The 27,518-nt window shown below is 40.9% G+C and overlaps 2 protein-coding genes across 2 annotated transcripts in view; both read left to right on the top strand.

The window, feature by feature from the left end:
• The window catches only part of Serpinh1 (serpin family H member 1), a 671,742-nt gene that overhangs the window by 58,483 nt on the left and 585,741 nt on the right, over positions 1 to 27,518 (top strand). The gene's annotated exons all lie outside the window — the stretch shown is intronic.
• Positions 1 to 27,518, top strand: part of Rnf169 (ring finger protein 169) — a 56,297-nt gene that overhangs the window by 1,389 nt on the left and 27,390 nt on the right. The window contains exon 2 of the mRNA XM_051149008.1: positions 24,550 to 24,623. Coding sequence (XP_051004965.1) covers positions 24,550 to 24,623 — 74 coding nt within the window. The remainder of the gene's footprint in view (positions 1 to 24,549; positions 24,624 to 27,518) is intronic.

Below are 27,518 nucleotides of genomic sequence, written 5' to 3'. Positions count from 1 at the left end.
CTTTGGGTCATGCCCAGGCGACATATCTACCGCTGTGATGTTTAAGAATCGCAAATCGAGAAATGGCCATTTGCTAGCCCTTTTTATGTTAGGAATTCTGCCTTACAGTTGTTTTCAGCAGGAAAAGGAAGGCGTTGCTTTGTGTGTATGAAAGTGCAGTTCCTAGAAACTACAGGGTCCAGAATGCATCTGTTTTGGTTAAAGCAGAGACACCTGCCAAAGACACCTTGCTTTTCTAAGGGCTGAGCTGGTCTGCATTTTACTTTATGCGGTTTTTGTTATTCCTTTAAAAAACATCACAGTGCTCTTGTGAGGTTGTACCTTTATTATTGTTGTTGTTAATATTATTAATATTAATGAGGCCCAAAGAGATTAAATAACTTGACTAATGATGAAAGTCCAATTTCATCTGATTCTTGTTCAATTCTTGCTTTAGTTTCTGAGATTATAAGGCAATTTCTCTGCTCTTTTCTACTACTACTTTGACTATATGGCCAAATGGGATAACAGTTTCTATTTCTGTATCTCTTGGAGCAGTGAAATAGCTACTTTGAAATTTGAACTATGAAAGAGAGTATTGCTTAGTGATTTGTGTAAACGTTTTCCTCTTAAAGAAATTTGTTTTCATAAAGGATAGGCTCTTAGTGATTAAGGACATTTACCTAAAATGAGAGTCCACAGGATTTAGTGAGTTATTTAGTGTCTTCCAGTTATACACGAGTCATAATGAAAAGTACTTTCTCTAAATTTCCTTTTTGGATCATTGAGTATATGTAATGATATGTTTATTCAGCTAAATGAATTTAGAGGATAGAAACATATTACTGAGCTCATCATGGTGACGAAAACTTGAAATCTCAGTATTTGGTAGGTGGATGCAAGAGGGTCAGAAGTTCAAGGATGTTCTTGGCTACGTGAGAAGCTGTTTAAAAAATAGAACCTTAAAAAAAGGAATTCCTGAATAGTGCTTGGGAACTATCTATTAGCTTCCATGGGTATTTACTGAATTATACACCATATGTTTAATTAAAACCTTAATGGGGAGGGTAGCAAGAAGGCACCAACAGTGCCAAGCCTGACAATGTGAGTTCAGTTCCAGAACTCAGATAGTGAAGGGAGAGAAGTGACTCTGGAAAGTTGTCCTCTGACCTCCATGTGTGTGTAGTGGCATGTGCACACACCTCCCAAAATAAATAAATACAAAAGTGATCCATTTTACTGAGTGTGATGGGACAACCCTGTAATCCCACTATTTGGGAAGCAGAGACTGGAGAATGGGTTCAAGATGTCCCTTGACTACGTAAGTTGCAGGCCAGCCTGGGCTACACGAGACTCTGTCTTAAAACAACGTGACACAACCCAAAAAGCTTTTATCATTCATGAGTCAGAGGTAAAGAGAAGAAGGGATTTGGTGACAGGTGCTGTGTTGTCATTTCCCACTGTCATCAGTGTTTGATTTACTCTTTCACAACGTGTGTATCACATGAAATCCTTATCAAACCTAAAATACATGTTTTTGCCATTTTTATACAAAAGGTGCGTGTTGAGCCAGGCGTGGTGGTGCACGCCTGTAATCCAAGCACACAGGAGGCAGAGGCAGGCAGATCTCTGTGAGTTCACGGCCAGCCTGGTCTACAAAGTGAGTCCAGGACAGCCAGGGCTTCACAGAGAAACCCTGTTTTGGGGAAAACAAACAAACAACCCAAAAGGTTGTGTGTTATACACATTGTTCTGCATGGTGTGTGTGTGTGTGTGTATCACATAGACATACAGAAGGTAGAGCAAACGTCAGATAACTTCCTCTATGCCAGTGGTCCTCAGCCTTCCTAAGGCTGTGACCCCTTAATACAGTTCCTATTGTTGTGATGACCCCAACCATAAAATAATTTTTGTTGCTACTTCACAACTATAATTCTGCTGTTATAAATTGTAATGTAAATATCTGTGTTTTCTGATGGTCTTAAGTGACCCCTGTAAAAGGGTTGACCCAAAGGGGTTGCGACCCACAGGTTGAGAACCACTGCTTTGAGGTGAGGTCTTTGACAGAAATGGAAGCTTCATTTTGCTAGGTTGACTGGTCAGTCTGTCCCTCAATGCTGAGGTGACAGACACCTGTAGCTGTGCCTGCCTGTTTCTATAGGGATTTGAACTTGGGGTCCTCACTGCAGATCAACCACTCATACCCACTGAGTCATCTCCCTAGCCTGAAAGTTCTCCTTACTCTTTCTTGTTTAACAGTATATGCATACTAGAACAGAAAATGCCTTTAGCATTCTTAAAATCCTATGGGATTTTATTAAATGGGTGTAACGTTATTTAGCCATCTGTTGGTGAAGGGTTAAATGGAATCTTTTGCTATTCTGTTTTTTTCAAACTTAAAAATAATAACGTGTATGAGTGTTTTGCCTGTGTGTATGTGTGTATGTGCCTGGTGCCCAAAGTGGCCAGAGGAGGGTGTCAAGATTCCTTGGAATTGGCGTCCTGGGTAGTTGGGAACGGACAGGTGGGTGCTGGGAACTGAACTGGGGTCCTCTGGAAAAGTAGCTGGTGCTCTTAACCACTGAGCCGTCTCTCTAGACCCATCAATAATTTTTAAAAAGCTGTTTTGTAAGTGTGTGCATTTTCATGGAGAGGTCACCTACAGCACCAACAAAATTTTAAAGAGTCACTAAAGAAAAAAAGAGGCTAAGGACAGTTTCGTTCTGGGTCCTCATTCCAGGGAGAAAACTGAAGTGGCGGCAAGAACTGCTAGTTACAAGTTGCGCTGAGGTAATAGATAAACAAAAGCTAAAAGAGTGACCGTGTAAAAAGACAGAGCAGGGACTGTGACCGTGAAAGGCTCATGTTGACTGCTGTGGCTTTTGATAAGATCTCATGTTATAGTCCAGCCGGCTTGAATCAAACTGTAGACCACGGAGGCCTAGAACTTGTGGCTCTTTTCCTTCTTCAGTCTCCTGGGTGCTGAGCTTGCAGGTGTGAGCTACCGGCGTGGCTCATGACGGCTTTTAATGGAGGAGGCTGAAATATTGGTGTTGGGATTTCATGAGCAGTAAGTACAGCAGTAGGAGGTCGTTTGTAGGAACCCTAGGAAGTGTGTCTCACAGTGTATTCTTCTAGCACAGTCAGGCCCGCTAATGAAGGAAGGATTGGCCTGCTTTGTGAGACTGGAAATGAAATTGTATCGGGTGCGTTGCTGTTTGAGGGAGAGTCCTTTGCTTGTACTCATTCATTCGTTTGGCTAGGTTGGTGCTCTGCTGCATAGTCCGCTTCTGAACTCCTGCAGTCAGGTGGTCCTCCCACGTGGTCCTCCCACACGCTGCGCAACTACTTCCTGTGCTTTTGAGACAGGACCTTGCAGGCAGCAAAGTAGACCTTCTAGCCTTAGTCTTGCAAGAGGTGGGATTTAAACATGTACCACCATGCACAATTTATTTATTTCTTAAAAGGTTTCAAAATACAGTGTCTCTTTTAGAATTGGATTATCTATGGGGAAAAAAGTGTAGTTTGTGCTTGTTGAAAAATTTGGCTGTGTTTTTGACATTTTTGTGGTTTGAAATTTATTTATTTAATTTGAGACAGGGTATCACTGTGTATCCCAGGATGGTCTTGAACTTACAGCAACCCTTCTCCCTTAGCCTTCTGCATACTGGGATTACAGCTGTGTACCATCATGCCTAGTTTATTAGTTGTTTTTGTTGAATTGGGAAACCCAGTGTGTGAAGGCTATGGCAGTGATCGTATCAAGACTGACTCCAAGCTGATCTTCTCGTTCTTTGAGGGTGAGCAGGTTCTTGTCTACGTGGACACACTAAATATTTGTACTGTCTTAAGTAGCATGCAGTAGGTGAATGATTACCTATATGTTGCTAAGCATTTTCCACACTAGTCAACAAAATATTATAAATCTCTTTCTCATGGAGCTTTATTCTAAGTGTAAAGGCATTCTAATTTGTCGATTTTAAAAATACTACACATGTATGCATGGATTCACAACTGTACACAACAACTATATTTAAGTTTTTTTGTCAGTGATTAAAGAATTTTGATTTAAAGCCAAAAATGCTTGTAAATTTTACTGTCTTTGATCTTGGTACTGGAACTTTTTAGCTTTTAGGACAGTTCTTTTTCCTTTTACTGTAGGTAATGATTAAAGTAATGAGCTAGGTAAAGGCTAATAACTATTGTAAGTTGGTAGGCTTCTTTTTTTCTATTCTTGTCTTAAAGTTGAATTTCAAAAAATTAGTAGATAAAAAGTATGTAGTACCTCATATATCGTTTTTATCCCACAATCTGCTTGCACAAACATCCCTATTCACACTTCCTGTTCACTTATGATTAACACACATTCTAAACATTTGTTTTCTGTGAAAAGCAAATAGTTCTGGTTTATTACTCAATTTTCAGACAACATCTGTTATGTATGTTGCCTAAATTGTTTTTAGGACTAGTGAATAATGAAACTCTGTGACTGTGTAAGAGGACAGGGGTTTCTCTGGTCTGTAAGGATTTGTTTCATAATATATAAAGTGACTCGTCATTTCTGTCATTTCTCCTAACATGACAATGTCCTTTTGTGCTGCACTAGCAGGAACCATGTGCCTCACACTCTTTTTTGTTCTTTTCAAACTCATGTTGAGTACCTTACTATCTGTTACCACTGAAATGAATTAGCACTGAAGGAATTGCTCAGATCTAAACAGCAGGGACTCAAGTGGTGTTTGTTTCCACTCTGACTTCCACTCCCTCCCTCCAGTTAATTTAGAAGAGTTGCCCACCTTGAGTTGGTTTATATGTGACTTGGGAGTATGATAGCCATTCAGTCACCGTTTATTTGATTAATTTAATGACTGACTGGCTCCTATTACTTTTTGAAGACACTCATTTATTTGTTCTTAGTGGTCTTACAAAGCCCAGTCTGGCCCAGGAGCTAAGACACAATGTCCAGGAGAGGGGAGAAGAAGGACAGGAAATGGCCTTGTTGGGTGATAGCGGAGTTAGGATACCCTGCTGATGCGTGCGATGTCCTCATTTTTGTACTTAGAGACTCTGATGGGGTAATGTAGCACATGTGTTGGAAATCCCAGTTGTCTTTGAAAGATGGCGGACTGCTCATATTAGACAAACTGACGACCATGGAATAGTGACTTCACAGGTATTCCTGGGAGACAGTGGTCAACAGACATGCAACTATGGAAACTATTAAGTCCTGGAGCCCACACTGTTACCCGACGGCAGCCTCAAGGGATCCAGTGAGACCTGAGTTAGTGGGGAGTGTTTTACTCTACCTGGGGCCTGAGGTTAGTCATGCAAAAGAAGCCAAGAGTTCTGCATAGATTTGGGGTTCTTCATGGGCTGTATTCTCTGTGAAAGGACTGGCAATCAAGCAAATAGCCAAAAAACTACCCCCTGTCACAATGAGGTAACAAAAAACCTTGTCTTGATTTGCGTGGGCTTCTTGCAAATAAATAAAGAAAAAAGTTTTCCTGAGAAACTGAAGCACAGAATACATAGCCTACTGACATTCAGGATCTGATTTGGTTCAGATAGCTTTATGGTGAGAAATTAACATTAAAGAATGTCTCTCCAAGTGAGTGCACTATGCAAGTCACATGGAGAAACTAAAACAAGACTGTCAGGAACACTCTCCTACCCCAGACAGTTCAGGGTTCTTCCAGAAGGAAAAAGCTCAGCTGTATGGAAATCCACAGTGGAAAATGACAATATGAGCCAGTAGGGTTCTGCACAAAGGAGTCCACAGACAGAAAACAGGGACTGGGGTTCCTTGAAGTATAGAGTGTTAGTTCAAAAACTAAAATGTACGTGGTTCAGGACTAAAGCTATTCCAGAATTGACGCCCCAAATGAATTAACATGGTTCAGGACCACGGCTGTTCCAGAATTGACACCCAAATAAATGAGCATAGTTTCAGGACTACAGCTGTTCCAGAATCAACATACCAGTAAGTGAGCATGGCTCAGGACTAAGGATATTCCAGAATTGGCACCCAACAAGTGATCATGGTTCAGGACCTCAATTAACGAATAAGACTTGAAATAATTTGTAAAAGAACTAACTGTAATGGAGACATAGCCAGTGAGGTTTACAGCTCAATAAAGCAACAGCTGTTTACAGTAGGTGAGTATATGAGGAAACTCTTCAGATACAGGTTACAATGAAGAAAACCATGAAAGAGAGCTGAAGAGGCTGGCCGGGAAGCGCCAAGTGTATTTATTAACCCAGGAGAAAAGCAGGTAGAATGAGGGAGTGTAGAATCTGAGGGTGGAAGGACTTTAGATGATTTCAGAATTAATAAAAACCGTGAATCTCTTAAGATTTATGAAGTCCAGCAAGAATCAGAAACATAGCTCCTATAACTAAACACATTGTGGCGAAACCACAGAACAGTAAAGACACCCCCCTACCCCATGCTGGGGATTGAACCTAGTTTCTAAGTAACAAACTGAGAGTAGTCAACCAAAGTTAGAAAAATAACAGCAGGTCATAGTGACATATGCATTTGACATGATTTGAGGAATGAGGTAGAATATCTTTCTTATTGTGGATTGTGTCTTTAAAAGTTTCAAAGCTATTGGCTAGCTACTATCTAGCAGTCCATAGTGTTCTCAGTAATGCTAGCTACTTTTTCTAGAACCTTTTTATCTGTGATACCTACCATAAAGTAAGTGTGTGTGTGTGTGTGTGTGTGTGTGTGTGTGTCTGTGTGTCTGTGTGTCTGTGTGTCTGTGTCTGTGTGAATCTTGTGGCACAGGTTTCTTCACATTTGTTAGGGGAAATGATTAGGTCTTATATGGAGCTTTTGGTGACTAGATTTGACCTAAAGTGCTGAGATTAGGCATGAGGTCTGGGGAGGTTGGCCTGGCTTGTGGTGTTGCATTACCTGGCACACAGTAGGTTCTTTCTTAAGCATTCGCTGGATGAATGGGATAAGTGCCTTTATTAGAGCCTAACTTCAGGATTTCTCTGCTTTAACAGCAACAGACTGAGATTTTTCTGTTTCTTAAGCAGTCATAAGACTTCGTGTGTATGTTTATCTGCATTAATAGCTTGATTATAGTGTTTAGGATGATGTAAGATGCTAATTGAGTAGTGAGAGGAGAGGCATAACCTGCACATGCACCCTCAGGCTGTGGTTTTCCTTCTCAGCTTAGTAGACACAGCAGTATCTTACCTACTTACACTTTTTTTGAGATGGGAAGGATTGTCAAATGCAAGGAAGAGCCAAGATGAGCCTGGGAGGGAGCCAGAGAGCAGGCTAGCGAGCAGAGTTGCTCTGTGATTTCTGCTCCAAGATCTTACCTGACTTCACTCAGTGATAGGCTATGGCCTGGAAGTGGAAGCCAAGTAATCACTTCTCTCCCTAGGTTGGGGTCAGGGTTTCTTTTCAGCAGCAGAAAAGAAACTAGATCATGTGTAAATACTGTGTGGCGTGTACATCATGATTTTACTTAGATTTTTTTCTGTAGTGTGTGAAATTTAGTATCTCTGTGCTGCCCATCCCCACTTTGGTTTTTTGAGACAGGGTTTCTTTGTGTCACCCTGCCTGTCCTGGACTCATTTTGTAGACCAGGCTGGCTTCGAACTCAACATGATCTGCCTGCCTCTGCTTTCCAAGTGCTGGGATTAAAGGCGTGCACCACCAAGCCTTGCTTTGTATCTCTGCGTCTTTTCTTCTTGTAATTCTCTCCCAATGCAGATGTTCTGACAGAAATAAGTAGCCTTGTTAATATAGGATATGAAGGATTTGTCAGATTTAGGCATTGTTTATTATAGACAGAAAAGTTTTGGAGGTAGAAGAATTAGGATTTTTGGCATTTACTTTGCCTATATTGTTAAGGCTTAATGCTGTGTTTAATGGAGAATTCCTACTATGTGTAAGGCATTGCACCAGGTTCCTAGAAAGGGTGGACTTGAAAGCAAAAATTGTATTAAAAAGGAGGAATGCTGAGGGAACTTTTGCACATAGTGTGTTTCACACTGCTTTGGAAGAATAAGTTCCTTAGAAGCTTTAGGGGTGGTAAGGAGATGTGAACCCAAAGGACTGTGTTTGCTGCTTATTGGTTCCCTTCTTTGCTGTGGGAGTGGATGACACTGCTGTAAAGACACAGTGAGCTACTCTATCCCAGATTTGCATTTTCAATAAAGTGCATTAGGTATTTTGATTTTCGAGATCCTTAGTTCTTAGACTAAATGTCGATTGTTTTTGTACGGTGGATTATGCCCATCCTCTGAACTGTTTTGCATCTGTACGGCTTAGTTATCCTTGGGTAACCTAGAAGCCTGTTGGGCACTTTTAAAAGCATTTGGTACAGTAGTTGGATGAAAACAACCACAGCAAAGTCAACCACAGCAACAAAAGACTCCAGTAGAATGGGCTGAATTGAGAACTAGAAACAGATAGTCTTTGTGAGTTTGCTGTAAAGAGAGCAAAGAAACCAGTACCTGTGGGGCTAGGAGCTTACGAAGCTTTTCTTTTTAAGATAGGTGTGTTAAATCACCAGTAGATGTTTTACATATGTCCCTTATGGTGGAGGGGAGAAATTGATGGTGTCAGAGACTTTGAGTAGAGAAAACTGAATGTGGAAGTTTATATTCTCATCAGATAATTCAACAAACATTTCTGAAGCTACTGAATGACACATGGTATCTTAGTTAGGGCTTCAATTGCTATGAAGAGGCACCATGACCATGACAGCTCTTATAAAGACAAACATTTAATTGGGGCTGGCTTACAGTTTGAGGGGTTTAGTCCATTATCAACATGGCAGTTTATAGGTAGACATAGTGTTGGAAAAAGAGCTGAAAGTTCTATATCTTTTTAAAAAGATTTATTTATTTACTTATTTATTTATTTATTATACAATGTTCTGCCTGCATGTACACCTGCAGGCCAGAAGAGGGCATTAGCTCCTACTATAGATGATTGTGAGCTACCATTTGGTTGCTGGGAATTGAACTCAGGACCTCTAGAAGAGCAGTCAGTGCTCTTAACCTCTAAGCCATCTCTCCAGACCAGAAGTTCTATATCTTAATCCAAAGACAGCAGCAGGACAAAATGTGCCACACTGGGTTAGCTTGAACATAGGAGGCCTCCAAACCCATCCCCACAGTGACACACTTCCTCCAGCAAGGCCACACCTAATAGACTCCTTATGTGTCTATGGGGGCAAATTACATTCAAACTACCACTCTTGGATGCATGCCTGGAGATCATCTCTGTCATCTATCGTGTCCCTAGATAGGCAGATTGAAGCCTTTGTACCATGTATGGTACATGCTGGTGCATGTATAGAATGCTGGGTCAGGCAGGTCATGCACTTCTTTTTGGATTACTAGAAAAGCTTTGGAAGGAGAAGGCAGAGAAAGGGTTTGAGGTATGGGTAGAGGCTCATCATACAATGAAGGAGAGAAAGTGTCTTTCAGGAAGAAGCATATGTGAGCTTACACTGTAGTTGAAGTATCATGTGTTAGGAATAGTGACACGGGTGAGAGCTGAGGACAGGTACTATTACAGAGAGAGTAGATACACCTGAAGTGATAGGGTTGGGATCTTGTTGTATAGATCTTGGAGGGTTACTCACTTGGAGGATAAGCGGGCCTTGTCTCTTTATACAGAACTAGAGGAGCCATGTAGAGGATAGATGGAAAGACAAAGAATTTGAGAGACAGGAAGGCTGTTTGAATATGCACACAAGCTGTTCCCAGGAATACTGGGAGATCAGATGAGATGAACTATTCAGATGGAACAATTTTATGGTTAAAAAATCAGGCTAGCCAGGATGAATACTGGAGCTACAATCCAGGAGGGGCACAATTGAATGTAGGTCTGTTTGGCTCCGGATCCTGGACTCTTTAACTTAGGAATCATTTTGCTGATGCTTGTTCTCTTAGTCAATGTCCTATTGCTCTTATAAAGGAAAACATTTATTGGGGCTGGCTTATATTCAGGGCAGGGAGCCTGGTGGGGAGCAAGGGAGCACTCAGGCAGATGCGGTACTGGAGAGGTAGCTGAGAGTTCTACTTCTAGGTCAGCAGGCAGCAGGAAGAGAGAGACACATTGAGCCTGGCTGGGACACTTGAAACCTCAGAGCCCACGCCTGGAAGCACACTTCCTGCAACAAGGCCGCACCTCCTAATGTAGTGCCACTGTCTATGAGCCCATGAGGGCCATTTTCATCCAAATCACCACAACTGTGAGTGATGTCTTGCCTCACAGAGCAGAAATCAAAGACTGTTGTTCCATGGTGGTGTGGATGTGATGCTGTGGACACTCATGATTCTTTGTTGGCCCTGGATAAGAGCTCTGAGCCCCAAGCCCTTCATCGGCTGCTGCTGAGCCCTGTGCCTACTTTTGATCCTATGTCCTCTTTATTTTTTTAAAAAGATTTATTTATTTTGTGTAGATGAGTGCTCTATCTGGATGTACACCTGCATGTCAGAAGAGGGCATCAGATCACATTATAGATGGTTGTGAGCCACCATGTGGTTGCTGGGAATTGAACTCAGGACCTCTGGAACAGCAGACAGTGCTCTTAACCACTGAGCCATCTCTCCAGCCCCTTTTCCTTATATCCTCTTTAATTGTAGGCTTTTACTGATGATCATTTCAGGCTGCCCAACAAGAAAACGGTGCTTTTGGGGCCGTTTTTAGGTTCAGCATTGAAGTCTTATTTGTTTGGCTATTTTTACATCTGCGTTTGTAAGTTTGTTGACCTCTACTGTCAGGTCTCTCTGACTTAGGAGTTGAGTTGGCAAACTGTGGCCAGTAGTTTCGACCAGCTTCCCCCTTCTTCTGAAAGTGTTGTCTGCCCTTCGCAGTCCTGTTCTCTTCCTCTGTGACTCTTGAGTGCAACACTTGGTTGTAAGATGAATTTGTTATCTCTGCAGTTGTTGAGATAGTTTTAGGGCCTCTTATTGGTTGGTTTAGCTAATAACCCTTATTGAAATCTTTGCGGAAGGTCCCATACTGCTTCTTGGTGTACTTCCTCTTCCCACATCACTTTGTCTTTTCACTGCTCATTTCCTCTTTTACCTCCTAATCTCTTGTGACTGTTTCCATTGTTCTTACACACACATACACACTCCTTTGTTAGCACTTTGCTTTTCTTTTTCTCCTTTTGTGAATTCTTCTGTCACTTTTCCCTACATGTCAATTATCTAGCACACTCTAACAGTGCCTTTTCATCTTATTAAAGCAGGGTCTGTGTTCCAGTTACCGTCCAGCCATTGCCCTCTTGCAGTTTATTCAGATCTTTCAAACTGCCTTTCTCTTAGCTTGGGTTCCTATTGCTATGATGAGACGCTATACATAGACAAGCAACTCAGGAAGCAAAGAGTTTATTTCAGCTTTCATTTCCATATTGTTGTTCATTATCAAAGGAAGTCAGAACAGAACTCCAACAGGGCAGGAACCCTGAGGCAAGAACTAATGCAGAGGCCTTAGAGGAGTGCTGCTTACTGATTTGCTCAGCCTATTTTCTTATAGAATCCAGGACCACTAGCCCAGGGAGTGGTACCACTCACCATGGGCTGGACCTTCCCCCATTAGTCACTAATTAAGAAGATGTCTTACAGCTGCATCTACAGAGGCATTTTTCTCAATTGAGGTTCCCTCCTCTTAAATGGCTTTGGCTCGTGTCAGGTTGTCATAAAATTAGCCAGCATAGCCTTTATATGATTTTAATAGCTAAAAAAAAATAGTATATTGTCTGGCTATACATAATTAGTTTAACCATTCTCTCAGTGTTTAACATAGAGGTAAGCTTTTAAACTTTTTATTGGTTCTTTGTGAATTTCACATCATACTCCCCAATCCCACTCATCTCCCCCTCCCCTTGTACTTGCCCCTCCACCCTTGCAACTTCCTAACCCAACAGAGGAAAAAAAATCTCATCGTGGAAGCTGTAGTGTGTCCCACAGTATACCCTTTTGTCCACACTTCTTTGCTTGTAAATGTTCATTGCAATGACTTGTTATCAGCAATGAGGCCTCTGGCTTCCGCTACTGTATAAACTGGATCCTCACTGGGACTCCTCTAGGATACCCTGTTGTTGCCCTGCGTCATCCTGTAGTTGATTGGATCTGTAGGACTGGCGCCTTCATTCACTCAATCAGTTCATCAATGAGGTAGATATTGGGATGGGCCAATTCAAAGCCATGGATCTGGGCCTAAGAGATATCTGAGCTAGTCAGCTGGCTCTTTTGCGCTAATGCCTTCATTAGCGCAACCCCCGCTACCAGGGCCAGCTCCACTGTTCTCTGGTTAGCTCCTTCTAGGAGTGTGGATGACAGCCAAGTGTCAACTGTATTAAACTAGGGCAGCTGCTCACTTGCTCAAGACAAGGAAAAATTATAGTAGGCAATAGCAAGAGTGCTTCCCTGGGAAGAAAAGAAAGAGAGTGTGGTAGAAAAAGTTAGGAACTAAGAACATTGAGGATGCTTGTTGCTCTTGCAGAGGACATCGGTTTGATTCATAGTCCTCAGACAGTAGTTCACCCTGCCTATAACTCCTGTCAGGGGATCTGATGTCCTCCACTGACCTCCACAAGCACTAGGTATGCACATGGTACACATGTATACATGTAAACAAAATATTCATATACATTAAATCTTTTTATTTTTTTTTAGATGCTAGTAAAATTTAGAATCAAGTAGCATCGATGGATAAGACTGAACACCTCTAATTATCATTACACTCAATTTCACTTTTTATCATTTTAAACCATCCCCTGGTAAAGTATTAATCAAATAAAAATTTCACGCCTCACATACTAAGAACTGATATGTTTGTAACTTCAGATTTCTAGGACTATATCTAAGAAAATTTTCTAGAACCCATGTCCTCTGCAAGAGCAACAAGCATCCTTGTATTGTGGCCAATACCTGTTTCTCAGTACTCAGACTGATGAAAAGGAGTGTGTGTTCAGGCTGCATAGTGAGACTGTCTCCACAGAATTTGTGTTTGTATCATGGAATTGTGTTTTTCTTACAGAGCTTGTGAGATACGTAGATTTTAAACTCCTCTGGCTAAAGTAGAACAGATTGTAGCAGACAAAAACTCCTGCTGAGAATAACTAGAAGAACCTTATTTAAAAACAAAATCCACATGAGAGCACTGTATGGTTGCCAAGGCAGCCAGGGCTTCAGATGTTATGGATTCTTGGCAAGGGGAGGAAGCAGCTTGTAAGAAGCAGAGTCAGGCATGCTCCCCTCATGGGCCTGAGGAGATAAAAAGTATAGCTTATGGTGCCAGGCAGCTAGACCCAAGAGGCCAGGACCCTAGCACATTGCCCTCCTGCTGACCCGTGGTGGCATTTCTTATAGGGTAGGGTAGGGTAAAATGCCTTAGAGAAGCCACTGAGAAGCAGAGATCGTCTAGCTTTCCTTCACTGTTGAGGAAGAAAATGTCCAGGAGCTTCTCAGGAAGACAGAAGATCCCAGGTGAATGCCTGGGATCTTGTTTGGACCCCTGTGGGGTGAACACCGGCAGATTAAGGTTGACAGACCAGAGACTGCAGGCAGTTTTGAGCCTGTTTGCGTCTTTTTGAGGTTGTGGGGTAATTAACTCTCCTTCTGACTGGCTTCAGGGAGCATGGTGAGCCTCTCAGTAGGAAGATGATGTCATCCAGAGCTGCTGGTTTTTATGCACAGTAGATGACACCTCATCCAAATCACCAGGCTAGCAAAGAGCTAGGATAAGGACAGCCACTGTAGGAACGACTGTAACTGAAATGGCGTCCCACTTACTTAGTTTGATTACTTAGTCTCAATTTGAAGGTGGTTCTGATTGTAGCCTTCAGTGTTGTGAGTGATCTGCAGAAAACATTCGTGTACATCAGTCTTTGCACACATAAATATCTTTAAGATACAGTATCCTGGGCTGGAGAGATGGGTCAGAGGTTAAGAGCACTGACTGTTCTTCCAGAGGTCCAGAGTTCAATTCCTAGCAACCACATGGTGGCTCACAACCATCTATAATATGATCTGATGCCCTCCTCTGGCCTGCAGGTGTATGTGCATCCAGAGCACTGTATACATAATAATAAATAAGTACATCTGAAAAAACTTTTTAAAAAGATAGTGTCCTCTGTATGCTACATCAGTCTCTGTGAGTTCATGTGTGGGTTAATCATATCAATTTATATGGCATTATTTCCTTGGTGTCCTCTATCCCCTCTGGTTCTACACTCTTTCTCTCTCCTTTTCTTTGGGATTCCCTGAGCCCTGAGAGGATGGACTTGATAGAGACATCCTATTTAGGGCTAAGTGTTTCATGGTCTCTCATTTTCTACATAGTGTCAGGCTGTGGGCTCTGTATTGTTCCCATTTGTGCAGGAGGAAGCCTCTCTGCTGATGGTTGAGCAAGGCAGTAGTATTTGGTTTTGCCCTATGTAGGTTCTAGGCTATCTACTTTTAGGTTCTTGGTCATCCAGGCAGTGTTGGGTATGGTTTCCATCTGGAATGAGCCTTCAGTCAAGTTAGATAATGGTTGCTTACTCCCACGAGCTTTGTGCACTAGTGTGTCTGGTAGGCAGGACACCATTATAGGTCAAAGGGCAGAGCTGGAGTTTATGTTGCTCTTTTGGTAGCATACAGAGTGCCTTCTTGTACTGAAGATGCTAGAACATAGCAGTGAATGTGCTATGTAGGCATGAGCTTGCCCTCTCCATGTCTTATGTGTTGTGTGGGTATTGTCTTCAACATTGGGGCCTTGCTATCAGTTTGTGGAGAGCAACCTGTAGTCTTAGCAACAACATGGGTCATTTGGGGGTTCATGTGGGACACCCTTTGGCCAACAATTCAATTAGATGTCATTCAGTTTGGCATTGGAGACTTCATTTGCTGACAAGAAATGGCCAGTTGGGGCTCTTTCTCCCCCATTATTTGGTGATTTCATTTAGATTGTTTTCATATATATTTATTTTTAGAAGTTTCTACTATATTAGGTTTTTATACTACCCTAGGGCCTATATGGGTCTGTACCAGTCGGGGTCCTGAGTCAAAAGGGGAAGTAGGCATGCCCCCTTCCCCAACTCAGAAACAATCTCCAATTGATAACCACTTGGAAATATAAATTTAGTTTCCTCAAAGGGAGTCTCACTGGGAAAACAAACTACTCTTACAGAGTAGAGTGTATGTGCAGTGATAGCCAACAAAAATGACGCAGCAGCATCTTTGGAGGTTCCTTGTCTCCTAATGTCTTGTCAGGGGTCTTTCCTTCATTTAATTTAAATTTTAAATTAAATTTGTTTTATTTAATTTTTAAATTAAATTCATTTTATTTTATTTTTCCAGCAGGCTTTCTTTGTGTAGCCCTGGCTGTCTGGGAACTCACTCTGTAGGCCAGGCTGGCCTCAAACTCAGAGATCCACCTGTCTCTGCCTCCTAAGTGCTGGGATTAAAGGCATGCACCACCACCATTTGGCTCAATTTTTATTACTTTTTATTTATATGTGTATTTTTCTCTTTTTTATCCTGTAGGTCCTTTGTACATATATTATGGTTTCCAGTTGAGTGTTTTTATGAGATTCCTGAGTATGCGAACAAATGGATCTCTGTTTCCTGTGTCTTCTCTTGGGTTCTTTCCCTTCTGTTTGTTTGTTTTGTTCAATTCTGATGTGTTAGTTTTTGTTTTATTTTATTATTATCCCATAGAAGCTTGTCTGTTTTCTAATGAGAGATAGATAGGAGGTGGTTCTAGATGGGCGGGGCCATGGGGAGGAGTAGAGGGTAACCATAATTGGTATATAATGTGAGGGGAAAATTTTACTTTCAATGAAGAAGAAAGATACAGTATCCTTACCAACTCTTTTCTGAACCAAACTTTTTGGTATTTGCTAATCTGCTACATTAAAGTGTTTTGTTGTAATGTTTTTTATATTTTGTATAACCTAGGCCGTAATTTCCTATGTCTTTTGGTGTGTGTGTGGGGGTGTGTGTGTGTTTTAGTATGTGAGAGCATAGACTCTGAATTGAGGTTGCTTGAGTTTCATCATAGTTTTCTTACAGCACTGGGGCATTAGCAAATTAAGCTCTGTGTATCTCAGTTTCCTCATCTGGAAAACGGTGATAATGACACAACCACAGAGACATTGTGATTCGTGAGTTAGACGTGGGCCCAACATCCCCTAAGTTTCACATAGTTGTCTACTATTAAAAAGGATGGTTTACTGTTAACCTGGTGCAAGGTAAGTGAGGAGAGTGATGTGGAGAGTAAGAGTAGAAGCTTGAGAGCATTTCAGGCAGAATTTGGTTTGTCCAGGAGCCATAAACCATTGATGTAAAGAAGGAACAGGGTGATATAAAACTGCAGAGGGGTCAGGGACTGTGTCACATGACTGTCTTTACATTGTATTGCAATGTAAGTGGTATAGAACCAACTCTGGTGATCATAGACAATTGTCCCTTTATGTCTGAAGAGAACGCAACACTCCCCGGTTAAAACATTTTCAGTAGATAATGATCTAACCATATATTTGCATGGTGGGAGATAACTCACCAAACAGTTTTACAGCTTATAGCCTTTTCAATTTATGTTTTATATCATGGCTGTAGTTCTAACATGTGGTCGTATTATTATAGATTACAAATGAAGAAATTCATGCCAAGAGAATTTTTTTTAATTGTCTTATGGACAAATAGGAAGTCAGAACATTCACATTAAAATCAAAGACTTAATAGGTCTTAAGACTCAATAAATCCAAAATTCTTTTTTATTCTGCTACATTCATAAGAAATTAAACTGTGAGTGGGGACACTCAGGCATGTCCAGGGACTGGAAGACAATTGACTTTGGCCTTTGGGGTTGGTAAGCTAGCATCTTCTAGTATTGTAGAGAAAGCTTCTTTTTTTCTAATACTAAATTGAAGGACTAGAGAGATGGCTCAGTGGTTAAGAACATTGGCCTCTACATTTCAAGATTTCTTTCTTTATAATAGCTGAATAGTATTCCATTGTGTAAATGTACCACAGTTTCTTTATCCATTCTTTGGTTGAGGAACATCTAGGTTGTTTCCAGATTCTGGCTATTATGAATAAGGCTGCTATGAACATAGTTGAACAAATGTCCTTGTTGTATGGTGGAGCACCTTTCGGGTATATGTCCAGGAGTGGTATAGCTGTGTCTTGAGGTAGCACTATTCCCAATTTCCTGAGAAAGAGCCAGATTGATTTCCAAAGTGGTTGTACAAGTTTGTACTCCCACCAACAATGAAGGAGTGTGCCCCTTTCTCCACATCCTCACCAGCATGTGCTATCATTTGAGTTTTTGATCTTAGTCATTCGGATAGGTGTAAGATGGAATCCCAGAGATCTGCAGGCAAATGGATGGAACTAGAAACTATCAACCTAAGTGAGGTAACCCAGACCCAGAAAGATACACGATATATACTCACTTGTTAGTGTCTATTAGCCCAAAGTAGATCTTCTCTGAGAGACTCCATCCAGTGGGGATCAGGACAGATTCTGGGACTCAAAGCTGGACTCTGAGCAGAGCGCTGAGAGTTGTAGGGAAGAGTGGGGAGATAGAAGGTCTGGGAGGGACATGGAGACCATCAAGGCTGGTGTATCTGGACACAGGCCTGCACACACTGATGCACCAACCAAGGACAATGCATGGAAAGAACCTGGACCCCCTGTTCAGATGTAACCAATGGGTTGCTGATTCTCCACATGGTGATGGGGTGGGGCTGCTGCTGAACCTCTGACATGCACTCTGCTGCCCACGATTTGGTCACTACCCCTTGGCAAGATGACCTAACAGGCACACAGAGAAAGGGGATGCAGGCTATCCTATAAGACCTAATAAGCTGTTGCCAGGCAGTTGGGGTAGGAGGAGCACCCCCATCAGAGATCTAGGGGAGGGGAATAGGCAGAAGAGGGAGGGAGGGTATGGGAATGGGAAGATCAAAGGAATAATAATCAGAATGTAATGTGAATAAATTATAATAAACAAAATATACACTTAAAAAAGAGCATTGGCCTCTTTTCCAGAGGATCCAGGTTCAATTCTGAATACCCATGTGGCAGGTCACAACTGTCTGTAACGCTGGTTCCAGGGAATCCAGTGCCCTCTTCTGGCATCCACAGGTACTAGGCAAATACATGGTGCATAGGTATACATGCAGACAAAACACCCATACACAGTAAATAAAAATGTAAAAAGTACTACATTGAGTGTGGATGTTTTGATGATAGTGACACTGGGCTTGGTGCAAGTAGCAAAATGTCTGCCTGGTGGTTCATTTGGTTTTATTAATAAATCACCAGTTACTCTGCCCCAAAGAATCCTTTTTTAAGAAGGACCTTTAGCCAGATGTGATGGCACACGCCTTTAATCCCAGCACTTGGGAAGCAGAGGTAGGTGGATTGCTGTGAGTTCGAGGCCAGGCTGGTCTACAAAGCGAATCCAGGACAGCCAAGGCTACACAGAGAGACCCTGTCTTGAAAAACCAAAACCAAAACCAAACCAAAACAAAAAAACAAAAACAAAAAACAAACAAAAATAGAAGGACCTTTAAAGATGTTTTCCTGTTCTTAGAATTTACATTAGACTGAAGTAAGTCCTATGTGTAGGCACTGACCACAGGTGTGTGTCATCCTTAAGACATCTTGTCCCTTGGAAGTTTCTCTTCCTGGTATGCATAGTCTGAGTCAGAGGGCGGGCATTAGAAAATCTGTCAGCCCCTGGATTCCTTTATGAGTGGGCCTGTTCTGTGATCTTATGCATCCAAAGCTGTGTCCAGCACTTCTTCCTGTAAGGGAAGAAGGTGAGTGGTGGCTCTTGTGCTACTGAAACATTTGGGAATCACTGAACAGTTGGTAGATGGTTTCTACATAGACACTTTTAAACAACTAAGCAACAACGCCCTATGGGATTCTTTTTCTTTTTTTTTTTTTTAAACTCCTTTGGACAAGAGAGGGTTGTATGGCTTTTCCTGCTGGCCTGGATGTATTGTTCCTCTGTTTATAGTAGTGTTGCTGGCAATTCAACCTCAAGTTCCTCTTTTGGGCATGGAAGAAGCTGACATGTAATATTAAGAGATTAGGGAAGTGAGGAAAAATTACATAAAATCCCACATCAGCAGATGCAAACCATCTTACAAATCATGGAACAGAATGGTTCATACTAACTGATAACGTTATGTGTCTGCTATATAGTTCCCATTTAACCGTGAAAGAATGATTTGGAAGATGAGGTCTTGGGCCAGCAAAATGGCTCAGTAGGCAAGGTGCAGACGTCAACCCTGACCACCTGAGTTCAGTCCCTGTGATCTTATCTGAGGCTCCAATTTTTGTCTGGGATCAAGTTTTAAAATTTAGATTATTTTCAAAATAAAGATATTATACTCTTGAGACTTGGAAATTTTACTCATTTTTTAAATTAGTGTATGCTAATTATATGAAATAATAGAATTCATTGTGTGCTAAGTAACCAGCAAGAGCAGTTTTAGACAAAAAAAATTCTCTAATGGCAAGCTATCTTGTGTTGGATAGTAGTCTTATTTATAAGCCTGAATAAGATTATGTTCCTTATGTTGCTCCTCAAAATATTTCAGAGTTGTTAAAAGTGAATCTGAGAAGAATGTTATGGCTTGTACCAGAAGAAACTATCATAGAATTGGTTATGTCTTGGTCCCAAGGTCTTCCAAATATGAATTAAATGCAGAAGACATCAAAGAACAGTTCGAGGCTAGACATGACAGTGCACACCTTTAATCCTAATCCCAGGACTTGGGAGGCTGAGGCAGGTGGGTCTCTGAGTTCCAGATGAAGAGCCTGCCTTTAAAAAGAAAGAAAGAAGAATTCGAGTACTATATAAGAACACCCATCATAAGCAGAATGCATGTGAACAATAGACAGGAGAAGTCTTGCTCTTCATATGACTTCAAATCAGGAAGATGAGCTTATGTAAGCAATACAGGGGCCAGGTCTTAGAGGAGATGCTCTTCCTGAAATGTCTATAGGAAGTGTCATTGTTGCTAACACTCGTGTTGGACAGATGGCAGCTTCATGCCGAGCTGGTAGGACCCGAAGCCAGTGTGGTCTTAGGAAGGTGGGTTTATTATCTGTTTAAAAAAAAAAAAAAAAACCATACTTCTCTTTGGCTCAACCTTCACTTCCCAGCAGCCTGGCCTGTAGATAAACAAGCAGCCATGCAAAGGAGCATATGTGTGATACTAGTTGCTGTGATGTTAACAGTCACTGTAGAGTGAAGCCCAGTGTGGACTGCATTAGGTCCTCTTTTTCAGTCTTTCTCTTTTTCTTCTTGGTTTTACTAGCTCTTGGTTTACTGTTTATTTCAGAGTACTATATGAAAGAATAGAAACAGCTAAAGTTGTAATAAACAGAAATCTACATTAACTAGAATATAATTTAACGAGAAAGAATTTTGGGTAATGGTTGCCAGTTGCATAGCTAAAAAGCTTAACTTGGAAAATGGCTGCCAGTGTTAAAGAAGAAAGTCTTTATAATGGATTCTTTGAAACTGCTTGAAATGTCTTTATATATAGTATATTATATAAACATTTTGATTGTTTCTTGTTTTCTTTAAGTAATACATACTTTATACTTTGGACACGTGTAAATATGCTTAAATGTAATATTTTATGTTTTTCACTAGCTTTTTGGTTTGCCCAGTGTGTATTTTAATTGTGGTACATTAAATTTCATATAAAATTATAAATATCAAATTTATCATCTTATATAATTCTCCTTAAAATTTTACTTGTTCTCTATGTTGTAGGTTCATGACTGTTACCTTTTTAATGAGTGTTTCACATTTTTAGATAAGTAAGGAAATATACTAGTAAGTATAAGTAAATGTACAATATCTTTTCTAGCCAAAAGCAAGTTAAGGTAGAAAGGAATGATTTCAAAAGCCTAGAGGGTATGGGCCATCAGTGAGGGAGGTGAAGGCAGGAGCTTGAAGCGGGAGCCATGGAGCTTGCTGGCTCAAGCACAGATTCACACTTAGTTTCTGTCCCAGCCTAGGACCACCTGCTCAGGGAATGGTGCTTACCATAGTGGACTGGCCCTCTATCAGTTAGCATCCAAGACCATTTCCCATAGGCCAGCCTAATTGGGCAGTCCCTCAGCTGAGCTCTACTCAGGTGACTCTAGGCTGTGTCCAGTTGACTGTTAACTTAGAACAGGAAAACTTTGTCAAGAGGGCACCACTGCAATGCTTTTTGTAGTAGGGGAAAGATTGGCCTTAATTTTGGAGGCAATGCCTTTTTAAACCTTGTATAACTTCTCTTTTTATTTCTGTTAAAGTTTTTCCTCCAACTTTGCCAGGCACTCATGGTATTGCATTAGCAGACCATTTAGACCCACAGTTGCCTACCTCAGTTGTAGAATAGGTATAGTGCCTTACTGTAATATGCCTATGAAAGTTTCTCTGAAAATGTGTAATAGGTTTTCAGTATTTACGCTTAAAGTACCTTTTAAAAATGTATTTTCTGTGGTGAGTGTTTGGTCTGCAGGTATTTATGTGCATAACATGCGTGACTGGTGCCTGTGGAGGCCAGACAACAGGGCTGGATCTCCTGACTTGGAGCTGTCGATGGCCATGAGCCACTGTATGGGTTCTGGGAGTTTTGCGTATGTCCCTGTTGTGTGGTGGAGTATTGTCTGGGTATATTCCAAGAAGTAGAAATAGCTGGGTCTTGAGGAAGCCCTATTCCCATTTTTCTGAGAAAGCACCAGATAGATTTCCAAAGTGATTATACCAGTTTGCATTCCCACCAGCAATGAAGGAGTGTTCCTCTTTCTCCACATCCTTGCCAGCATGTGGTGTCACTTTAATTTTTTATTTTAGCCATTCTGATGGGTGTAAGATGGAATCTCAGTGTCATTTTGATTTGCATTTCTCTGATGACTAACAATGCTGAGCATTTCTTTAAGTGTTTCTCAGTTATTCCATATTCCTCTGTTGAGAATTCTCTCTTTAGTTCTGAGCCCCATTTCTGAATTGGGTTATTTGGTTTGATGGTGTTTAATTTCTTGAGTTCTTTGTATATTTTGGATATTAGAACCATGTTCATAGTGGCCTTATTCATAATAGCCAGAACATGGAAACAGCCTAAGTGTCCCTCAGTAGAAGAATGGATAAAGAAACTGTGGTACATTTACACTATGGAATACTACTCAGCTATTAAAAAACAAGAAATTCCTGAAATTTGTGGACAAATGGATTGAACTAGAAATGATCATAATGAGTGAGCTCACGCAGAGGCAGAAAGAGTCAGATGGTATATATTCACTTATATCTAGACACTAGCCCAAAGGACATGTCCCATGAAAGTCTTCACTTACCAGGAAAGTGGGTCAGAGGGGACGACATCCTATTGGGACTTTAGGTGAGAGAAGCATGGGAGAATGGGGAAATGGAAGGATCCAGAGGGTCCTAGAAACCTACAAGAAGAACATTATGATGGGTGGATCTGGACCTAGGGGTCCTGCTCAAACTATGACACCAGCCAAGGACAATACAGGCAGTAAGCTTCGAACCCCTACCCAGATCTAGCCAATGGACAGGACAGTCTCCACAGTTGAGTGGAGAGTGGTGACTTTCACACGAACTCTGGTGCCCCATTTTTTACCACGTCGCCTTGATGAGGAGGCCTGGTGGCACTCAGAGGAATGATAGCAGGCTGCCAAGAAGAGACTTGATACCCTATGAGCATATACAGGGGGAGGAGGTCCCCCTCAGTCACAGTCATAGGGGAGGGGAGTAAGGGGAAAATGGGAGGGAGGGAGGAATGGAGGATACAAGGGATGGGCTAACAGTTGAGATGTAATACAACTAAGTTAATAAAATATTAAAAAGAGAGATTCTCATGAAACAGAAAAAAAAGTTTTGCTTTCTTTTCTCTTTAAAAGCTTTAGCTTTGACTGCGTTTGCTTCTAAGTAGAATGTGCTTTGGATATGACAGAGATAGTCTTCAGGCCTTGAGGTGGGTGACGATGATACCGTTTGTCTTCCAAAACTGATGGTGGAGTGTCTATTGAGTGGGTGGAGAACGTTAGGTCCCTGTTTCAGGCACACTGTCTCTAAGTGTCTTCTTTATTCTTCAGTATTTTTTCTTTTGAAAATATTTGAGACAAAGGCTTTGAGGAACTTATTTTTCTAGAGCCAATACTGGGAGGTAAAGTTATCAATAAGTGTAAAATTATTACTATAGGTAGAAACTAAGTATCATCAAGATAGACGCTATTGTCATACTTATAGAAATAAAGTGTACCCTCCACCAATTTTAAAGATAGGCTCTTGTTCTGTAGTCCAAGTATTCTTGGATTTATGACAGTCCTGCTTTTGACTCCTAAGTGGAGGGATTACAGGCATGTACCAGTATGCTTGGCTTCTTCCTTTTTGATAACATATAAGACTTGCCTTTTATTCTTATTCTTTATTTATATTTATATTTATTTTATTTAATTTATATTTATTGTTTTATATTTATTTCTATCTTATTTATATAAACATTTGCTATATACATATTTGTGTTTATTTTATTTTATATTTATCTATATTTGGTATTATATTTATTATTTATTATTTATTATATTTTATTTATTTCTTTTATTTTTATTCTCCATTTGTATAACAACTTTATGCAATTTACAGACCTTATGTCTCTGATTTAGGAATATATAGAGAAAGGAGAGAAGACAGAATTTTAGGTGGGAAAACAGCATACAAATTCTAATGTACGTAGTATCTGTTCTGTGGTTAGTTAGCCAAGGGTTGAGTGCTGTAGTGATTTTTGAAAAGGTGATCAGTTAGTGGAGCACCTTGAAGAAGGCGTTGGGAAGTAGTGGCTTTCCTTCATAGGCTTGTGAGAGCCACTAGAGGAAGGCTGTGAGGGCTAAAGAAGGTAGGCTGCATACTGAAAAAATACAAAACATATACGTACATATGTGTATGTGTGTGTGTGTGTGTGTGCATCTGATGTGTGACACAGGGCTTTCAAATACAATTTCTTTTGGTCTTTTGGCATATCTATCAACGAGCCCTTTCCTGACCACTCTGTATAAAATGGACTTTCCTTTCCACCGTACTTTTATTTCTTCTGATAGCATTTACTACCACTACTCGGAGTATATTCTCACTTGTTTACTTATTGTCTGCTTTTCTACAAGATTGTAATTCCATGGCACAGGGACTTTATTTGTTCATATTTATTCCAGTGCTTAGAACAGCCCCGACTTATAACCTTTAGTAAGTATTGATTAAATGAATGAATGAATATTCAAAGTAAGATAACCATAATTTGAGCCAGGCATGAAAGTAGACACCTTTAATCCCAGTGCTAGGGAGGCAGAGGCAGACAGATCTCTCTGTGTTCAAAGCGAGCCTAGTCTACACAATGAGTTTCAGGACAGCCAGAGCTACATAGTGAGACACTGTACTAAATAAAATAAGGATAACCATAATTTTTATATGATTTGTAATGTGGCGGTCAGCAGTAGGACATTGTCATGGTTCCTTCCTACAAAACTCTATTAAAAAGGATTTTCCTTTTCCTCCAGAGTTCATATTCAGAGCACCAATCAAATTAAGCAAGCCTGGAGAACTTCATGGGGAATATGAATGCCTGAGAAAGGTACAGTGCACATATTAGCATGACATTTATTTTCTTAAAGTTAATTGAAATATTAACATTAAAGAATGCTTACTTGTAATTCATTGGCTCTTTAAAAATGTACAGTTTATAGGCCATTTATTGTTTTATAGCAGCCTGGATAGGTTTATAGATGCACCAGATACAAGCGTGGCTAAGAGCCCTCTGAGCTGTTGCCTCGCAGGTGCAAGTGTGGCCGATGGGGGCCGTCACCCCACTGAGGCAGCCTTGCTAATGACTGCTTGTGTACCGTTTCCTTTTCCTTGCAAGCATTTCTACTTACTTGTAGCTGCTGTGATTTTTTAAAAAACAGCTTTTACTTTAGTAAATACTTGAGGAGAATTGTTATGGAGGCCATAGGGCACATGAAATAATCTCTTAATTATAAAATAGTTACTACTGGGAAATCTTTTAGTTACGTTATTATAATTTTTTTTCTGTATTGGAGATTGAACCTAGGGCATAGTGGAGTGCTCTGCCACCAAAGGCTCCAGCTCCAGTCCATTGCTGTTACTTTTTTTCCTTTAATTGCAAACTAATTGTTGGAGTTGGCCTGTAGGTGTTTGATGTACACAGCCATCCCCAGGCCTCCCCTGCACTCCCCCTGCTCACTTGGGCTTGAAAATGGTTGAGCACTAATTCTCCATGTGGGCACTTGCTTTATAAAGGTAAATCATCTACTTAATCAAATCAGGCATTGTCATAGAGCAGAGGCAAGACGTAGGGATTGCTTTTCTCACAGTGAGAGAAGCCTGGAGCGAGTAGCTCAAGGAGGAGAGAGGTTGTTTTGACTGGCAGGAGTACAGTCCCTCATGGTGGGAAGGGCGCGGCTGCAGGTGGCCCTGGGGTATCAGGTGCAGCCCCATGGTGACAGAGCATGGGGCAACTGCTTGCTCATATTTCTACAAGTGAGACAGGAAGTAAGGATGGTTAGACATCTCAGCAGCCTGCTTCTTCCATCTAGGCACGTGTACACACACGCAGTCTTCAGGGTAAATAAGATGGTATGTTTTTATTATTCAGGCCATTGTAGAGCACCTGGTGTGAGTCACTGGGGACAGTCATCAGAATTTTACATTTCAATGTCACAGACCCCTGCGGCTAGGGAGCCTGGGAAATACAGCATTTTAGTAGGTGCACTGATTTCCTGAGTAAAGCCGGGATTTCCTTGGTAAGGAAAGAACATGGTTACTGGCTGGGAACTTGCAGTATCAGCCTCATACAATGGAAATAAGACCAATATAAAAACATTTTTTGGCGTAAGCAATGTTAAGCTAAACCACTGTTAAACTTTTGCTAGAAGTTTGGTAGAAAGGATACAGTAGATTTGAAGATGTACACACAGAAGTTGTTAGAGCTACATGCTGTTGGGATTTTGACTTTGAAACACAAGCTGTACTATATACCCCAGGCTGGTCTTACACTCCGTTCTTCAGCCTCCCAAGAAGGTGAAATTATAGATGTGTGGCACTGGATTCAACTAGTTATGCCTTCGGGTCATGGATCTAGGTTTAAGAGGGGACTTGAAAGCATAATGGGCAGTGAAAAAATAATGAGCTGTCAGTTTTGATATTGAGAAAGAACTGCAGAAATTAAGGTCACTAGCATAGGAGTAAAGTTGAAAAGCTAGGACGTAGTGGTCTTAAAGGGAAAGTGATTTCAGGACCCAATTTGAAGCTTACCCCTCCCCTCCCCTCCCCTCTCTTCCCCTCCCCTCTCTTCCCCTCCCCTCCCCTCTCTTCCCCTCCCCTCCCCTCCCCTCCCCTTCTTCACTCCCTCACTCTCTCCCCTCCTCTCTCTGTGTGTGTTTGTGCCTATGTGTGGGTATGTGCATAGGCGCCCGCAGAGACCAGACTCAAGAGATGTCCTGGCAGGGGTCAGGGTTACAGGCACTTGTGAGCCTTTCGTTAGGGCTTCTGGAAACTGACTTTGGGTCTTGGGCAAGAGCAGCAAGTGCTCTTAACTGTTGAGCTAACTCTCTGAAGCTGTATTTTTAAATCCTTCTATTATCTTTCTGCTTTCAACTATAAAATAGAATCTCTTTTACTAAAACTTGAACATTTCACTTAACCGACTTGGCTATACACACATTGTACCATGACCCAGATTTGAACTAGCCTTTCCCTTATTTGTTTGCTGTTTGTTTACTTCAGAAAACACTTGCAACAACCTAGAGAGTTTAAAATATGTTCTGTCACTGCACAGAAGAAGCAGGTTGTTGGCCTATTTTAAAATGATTTTCTTATAATGTTTAAAGCACAGGTGCTCACCGAGTGTGTATTCACTTGTTGATTATCTAATCTTAAAGCCTCTTCCTTATGAACAGTGACTTATGTAATGGTGCCCTTGGCTCGTGACAGGACTGGATACACATTAAGATTTCTGGTGCTCTTATGTCTATTCTAGCTGCTATTTTTTTTCTTTAGAATGTTACATACTGTTTGAGGTAATGTCCATTTCTGACATGTGCTGGTGTTCTTCTTTCTAGAGACAGAGAAATAGGTGCAGGGTCCTAATGTATCTAAGAACAGCAAACGCATGATGGGTGCTTAAACTCAAAGCATTGGATAAGAGTGTGGTCTCCTGTTGCTGTTTGCAACTAAGCAGATGGGAAGCAGCTTTTTAAAGTAATGTACTTTTTGGAGAAATGAACACACATAAGAAATTCAGAGCACAATCAAATTTAGAGTAACAAATTATTCAGGTTATTTCTGAAATGTTCTATTTTTTCGCCTTGCTACTTTCATATTTATGAGGTAGGATCAATAGTTATAAGGTCACTATGCTAATATAATTGTTTTTATGGCCTAGAGAATAATTTAAATAAAAATATTTCAAGTTACTTAAAAAGCAAATAAACAAATCATCTAGCTGTAA

The sequence above is a fragment of the Acomys russatus genome, chromosome 7, assembly GCF_903995435.1.
Source record: "Acomys russatus chromosome 7, mAcoRus1.1, whole genome shotgun sequence".
Taxonomy (NCBI): Eukaryota; Metazoa; Chordata; class Mammalia; order Rodentia; family Muridae; genus Acomys; species Acomys russatus.
Note: the sequence above shows the minus strand (reverse complement) of the source record. Positions and strands in the feature narration are given on the sequence as shown.